General features: G+C 32.3%; 1 protein-coding gene across 1 annotated transcript; it reads left to right on the top strand.

The window, feature by feature from the left end:
* Positions 1-547: 547 nt before the first annotated feature.
* On the top strand, positions 548-3,632 carry LOC145083209 (F-box/LRR protein). Its single transcript, XM_079023365.1, has 10 exons — positions 548-890; positions 988-1,095; positions 1,430-1,522; positions 1,642-1,785; positions 2,019-2,120; positions 2,195-2,234; positions 2,330-2,482; positions 2,586-2,767; positions 2,876-2,994; positions 3,075-3,632. The coding sequence occupies exons 1-10, from the start codon at positions 672-674 to the stop codon at positions 3,496-3,498; spliced, it is 1,584 nt and encodes a 527-aa protein (XP_078879491.1). The 5' UTR covers positions 548-671; the 3' UTR covers positions 3,499-3,632.
* Positions 3,633-6,000: the final 2,368 nt, after the last annotated feature.

Genomic DNA, 6,000 nt, shown 5'->3' with positions numbered 1-6,000 from the left:
TGCAGATCAGTAAGAATGATGATTTTTTGGGTTTGTTGGAGGGCGAGAGTTTTCCGGTGCGTGAAGAATGAATGAATTTGTTTGACTCACGATTGCAAATCAATTAAAAACAAAGTTATGATACTACCATTCTGTGTCTTTCATTAATCCAAAAGTTTGATAGAATTTCAAAAATTTCACCGTTATGTTTAATGTTATTTAATCTTATTCATAGATCATGATAGATGAATAGTCCAGATTTTATCCCAATGTCTCACAAAATATCATTGCATCATATATATATATATATATATATATATATATATATATATATCGGCCCACGTTGTTTTTTAACGGGCCGAATAAGACTCAACAATTGTGGTGAACGTGTTTGGGATTGCTTTTAAAACAACTTTTAATTTTGACTTTTCAAAAAAGTCTAAAAATAATCAAAAAATGTTTGGTTAATGAAAAAAAAATTTTGAAATGATTTTTTATATACAATAGTTACAAAATTCTAACATTGAAAAAAGTAATCTCAAAACACCCTCAAATATCTAACACACCGATTTGAACCGATCTGATAAGAGTCGAACAGGTTGGGTGCACCTCAGGGCTAACGGGCGGTAGAGGTAAGTGTACGAAACCCACAACACCACTCCATCGGCAAAATAGCACAATCAAGCACCGCAATGGCATCGCCGTCGACATCGCGGACAGCCCCGCCTTGTGGAATCGCAGCCACAATTGATCTCATCGGCGAAGACCTTCTTCAAAACATAGTCGCTAGGCTTCCGGCCTTCTCTTTCGCCTCCGCTGCCTGCGTTAGCCGCTCCTGGAACCTCGTTTGCGATCGCGTCCTTTGTCGGCCCAAGCTCTCCTCTTCCTGTTCTTTTAGTTCTTCTCTCGAGGTACCTTATTTCAAGCCCTAAAATTTATAAGCATCATTAACTATAACCGAAATCGTGTCATTAGACAATTTTAATGTTATTCCCCAATTATCATTAGGTTGCTGTAGAAGACGTGTTGAATAAAGTACTATCAGAGCCGATTCGTCCTCATTTTGCCATTGCTTCTGTTGGTCCTTTGTTCGATTTGCACCAGGCTCACCAACTCGTATGTTATTCATCTCTTTTGGCCTCGTCCACACTCCAGCACAAATAGAAAATCTACTCTTTTACATTGGATGTCAAACTTGTTACATTTCCACAAAATTGATGTAGAATTTCAAATTCCCGTGTAAAATTATGAACTACATCAAACTTTATAACCATGAATGAGCTGGTGTTTGATGTTATTCTGCAACAATATCAATTTCAATTTTCAAGTAATCAATCATCAGCTTGACATAAAAAATCAGAATGCTGTTGTCTTCCATTCCTCAAAATGGATGGAAATACTTCGTTGTTGCATACTTGAGAGTTTTATTGATTCCATGAATGACATGCAGATTACTGCAAAACTAGGCTCCAAAGTTCCAGTGATTACTAATGTTCCATCTGGAATCATTGGAAGGGATGTGTTTTCTGACGAATTCAAAGAGGTTTACTCTGTCTTCTACTTACATAATTTGATTTTTCTAAGTAAAATTGATTACCAAATGTCAAGTTAGTACTTGTGATTCTCTGGGATTAACAAACTAATGATTTCAACAATCCACAGATTCAGTGGGAACTTACGGAAGAGGATGATGATCCAGGCGTTCCTCTACTTCTATCTGAGAGTGCAAATAGAGCAATCATGCTGATTGTTGGATTTCTACCAGGGCTAAAAGTCGAAGCAATTCCACTTCTAAAGGAAATTGAGGCAAGAAATCTCATGATCTCATCTTTGTTGAACAAGGCATTGCATCTAGAACCATCTTCTAAAATTTTTTACCTCCATTTTTAGATGGAATGAAGAAGATGGTTAACATTTTAAAACATTGTGCTAATATAACTCATCATTATAGTTATATTTTCTTCTATTACTCATATTTTCATCTTCGATATGTTTCTCTTTCTTTCAAAATTAACAAGAGGATACATACATGTTATCAGGAACCACTAGCTGTCATGATAGACAAATTTGTGATAGACATTAGGGAGTACTCAACTTCTATTTCAGGATGTAGATCCCCTGCTGCCATAATAATGTTCAGTGTAAGTCGTTACTCTTTGTTATATACATAAAAAAAATCTTATCTTTGTTCCATTTCTGATGCCTCCATATACAGGACTTTGAAGCAGGCATGAAATCTGTTATGGAAAAGATGGGTGAGTGTTGCAACCAGAAACATAAGTGCTATACTTACAGACTTATATAATATAATTACTTTTTAATCTTTTTTTTTTCTTTTCATTTTTGGTAGATTTTGCCATGTCACCAGATACTGTCATAGTTGGTGATTGTGGTTGCCAGTTTCTACATAGCAATGGAAGTTCAAGGGACACAAGCGCCACAGAAGGACACATGTCTACAGCTGTTGCCTTGGTATTTGCAGTTGACAAGAACAAACGTCATGGTAACTTCAAAATCACATCTTTAGAGATAGATGATTTTCATTTTTCATGCATGATTTGATTATTGCATTAGGATTTTATTTATTTTAAAACATTTTTGAGCAGGCACTGTAGAAACCCATTTCAATGCTGTATTATCAAGCGGTTTGTCACCTGTGGGCCCCACATACAAGGCGGCATCTGTTAGAGAGAAACACCGTGATTCAATGACCTGGCTCACTGCAAGAAGAGAAGGGTTGCGTGAAAATATCGATGGTGAAACTATTTTGAATCAAGTTTATGATGAAGTATGTTCAAATTCTTCTTTACCCTTATTTAATATGCATATAATGCATTATTTTTGTCTCCAAATTGTTTTTTTCTATCTCATTTTATCTGTTTATAATTTATGACAGCTTGGAGATCGAATTCAGTTTCCTACTTTCTACATTGGGGTAACAAAACGAAGAAAATGCTCAATTGGGCAGGATAAAGTGGGATGGGTAACTTCACTCGCATTCCATGAAGTTCTAGGGTAAGATAGTGAATTTCTTCTTGCTCATTTTTAGTCTACAAATTGAATTGATAAATAAAACAAAAATTTGGCCTTTTCAGGGACAACCAGGAGTATCTCTTTGTAGGCGACGTTGGCATAAAAACAGGGGATTTATTTCGCTTTTACCACTCAGATTCCAACACCGCGTTATCTACAAACACCGATGTCTCCAACAATTTAAAATGTTTTAAACAAGGAAGCACCAGTAGAGGGCATAAAAAGGAAGTGTATGGTGGTCTTGTTTTCACATGCTGTGGTCGGGGTGAGTCATTTTTTGGGAAACCGAATATTGACAGCTCACCATTTTTAAACAACTTCCCTGATGCGACACTTGCGGGGACATTTTGTGGTGGGGAAATTGGACGTGGTGATTTGGGTGCGTATGTTAAAGAATCTCAACAACAGAAATCAGTACGTTGTTGCTTACATGTATATAGCGCTGTCTATCTGCTCATGTCTTATACCCCTTCAAAGGGGATTTAAAGATGTTTTCTTTGTTCTGGAGAAAAATGGTAATAACGTTTTTTTGCTTATAGTGTTTGTTGGATGCTTATTTTGGGTGGCGACTTGTTATGTTTGTGCATATATTTCTATTAAGTCTCTTACTTTTTATAAAATTATTTGTCGTCTATGTTTTCTGTATTTTGCTGAATTTAAATGAAATTTCATTGTTAATAAGAAATTGCCGAGTCTTGTTCCTGGTTTTAGAATGAGTTAAACATTGAAAGTTCTATGAAAGAATACATGTCGTGCTTTTTCTGTTTCAGGTTAATGAAATGAAATAAAAAAAAACATAAAAACAATAAAAAAAAATCACAAACCACTGTCTAAATTATCAAGTTTCTTCCAAATTTTGGTTATAGACTCTTGCAGTGACTATTAACATGTGTTAGAATAAATTATTATTTTGTGCCCACAAGGTAACAACACAGTTGACAGCCACAAATATCCTTTCTGATTTATTGGGCATCAAGTCGGCTCAATTATAGTTTTATTTTTACGAAGCGTGTTATGAAACAAAACCACACAATTCTTCAAAACGTGGTATCAGACTTGATTGAGATAATTTGGCTATATATATAATGTATCCAAACTCGATTGAGAAAATTTATTAATATCTCAAAAAGATTATTTATTTATGTATGAGACTTCGCCACTATGTCAATAAGACAACCCTCAACATAAAAATCTCACTATCTCAATAACTCAAATCTTATCGTCTAATCTAATATAAAAAAATCAAATCGTAAATCATAAAACATAAAACCATAAATATATAAGTACATAAAAACAATAAAATAAATCATAACCGAATATCTAAATTATCAATCTATTAAAATAATAAAACGAAAAGAAAAAAACAGAAGACCTTCGAATTATTTCAACGAACACTCAAGATCGAATTATCAAATAAGACAGAGACTACCCATACGAATTTCAAAGAGAAATTCCCCACATGATAAAACATTTTTTTCAACTTCAAAAAAGGTTGCAAACTTCCAAAACTAAACATACAAAGGAAAACAATTATTAGAAACCAAAGAACCTTTACATCATTATCAAGAAAATATTATGAACAAATTTCGGGTTTATCGCAAAACGATGAATACTCAGAGCTCTGAACATTGGATATTTTCAGAATGAATACAAACTAGAAAATAAGATATTAAATGCTTTATATACTAATCTTGTAGTTAACTACCAATCTAGCCCTCCAACCTCTACTTGCTTCCAGCTTTAGTCCACAGCTCCAAGAATTTTCCCCTTTCAACCCCTCAGCTTCCAGAAATTACCATGTTTGCCTTGTAGTTTAACGACTGCACAAACAGTTTAAGTTAGGACATCTAAACACATTTTCATTGTTAAGATTGACTATCCGAATGCAATTTGTGCAAATTATCACCTTAGTGAATACGTTTTAAGTTAATTGGTCGAAATTCTCACCTTTATGTATTTGTGATGATGGAGGATTTCTCATTTCTTAACTTTACCACGTTTATTTATTGTATTCTTGTATATATATATATTAATAACAAAGACTCAAAGAGAGTCAACAAATGACATTTGAACCAAGATCTAGAGTGTATTTTAACCTGAAATATAAGAGTAAAAGCGGATACAAATGTAACTCTGTTTCATATCTTTTGAGAATAGTTTCAACTTTCAAATTTCAATGGTATGTTTGAATTTTCATGATGACACTTGTTACATAATTTTCTTCAAATCCAAAAAATCTTTATTGTTGAGATGTTTAATTCTTTACCAATCGATCGTGTTGTTCTTGTACAAAATCAACCGGCTATTATTTGGTTCGTTAGATTAGATTAAACAAAAGGAATCAATATATATATATATATATATATATATATATATATATATATATATATATATATATATATATATATATATATAAAGGTTAGGATTAAATGTGAATAACAATTATTGTGTGAATGGATGACCATTATTGGTCCATTAGATTATAAAAAATGAATGGTTATGATGAATAATGGCATGATGGTAATTAAATGGAAAATTTAATTCTTTTTTAAATTTAAAAAACCAATAAGGGTAAATTTGATATTTTGTTTAAAAATAAATTAGGAAATTTCACATACTAAATGAAACAAACCAAAATTTCAGGGAAGTTTCAAATAAAAATTTAAGAAATACAAAATAACGTTTTTGAAAATTAACTTTTCATGTGCGTTTTAAAGAGATAAATTCAACTCTTTCTTATTATTGTTATTATTTTTGAAGAATAAGACATGGATTACACGTTCAACTCTTTTCTAAAAGATATATTAATAAGGAATTCTTGAAGAGTACTTTTACTTGAAGAACGTGAGAATATACTAACAAATCAAATATTCTTTTAGAATTTAGTATAAATAATTGTTTAACTTAATAACCAATCAAATATTTACTTTATAATTTAGGATAAATAATTTGTTTAACTTTACAATCCAGGATAAATAATCAGTATAA

Source organism: Lactuca serriola, chromosome 1 (assembly GCF_051521515.1).
Source record: "Lactuca serriola cultivar US96UC23 chromosome 1, Lser_US96UC23_V15, whole genome shotgun sequence".
NCBI classification, from domain to species: domain Eukaryota; kingdom Viridiplantae; phylum Streptophyta; class Magnoliopsida; order Asterales; family Asteraceae; genus Lactuca; species Lactuca serriola.
Note: the sequence above shows the minus strand (reverse complement) of the source record. Positions and strands in the feature narration are given on the sequence as shown.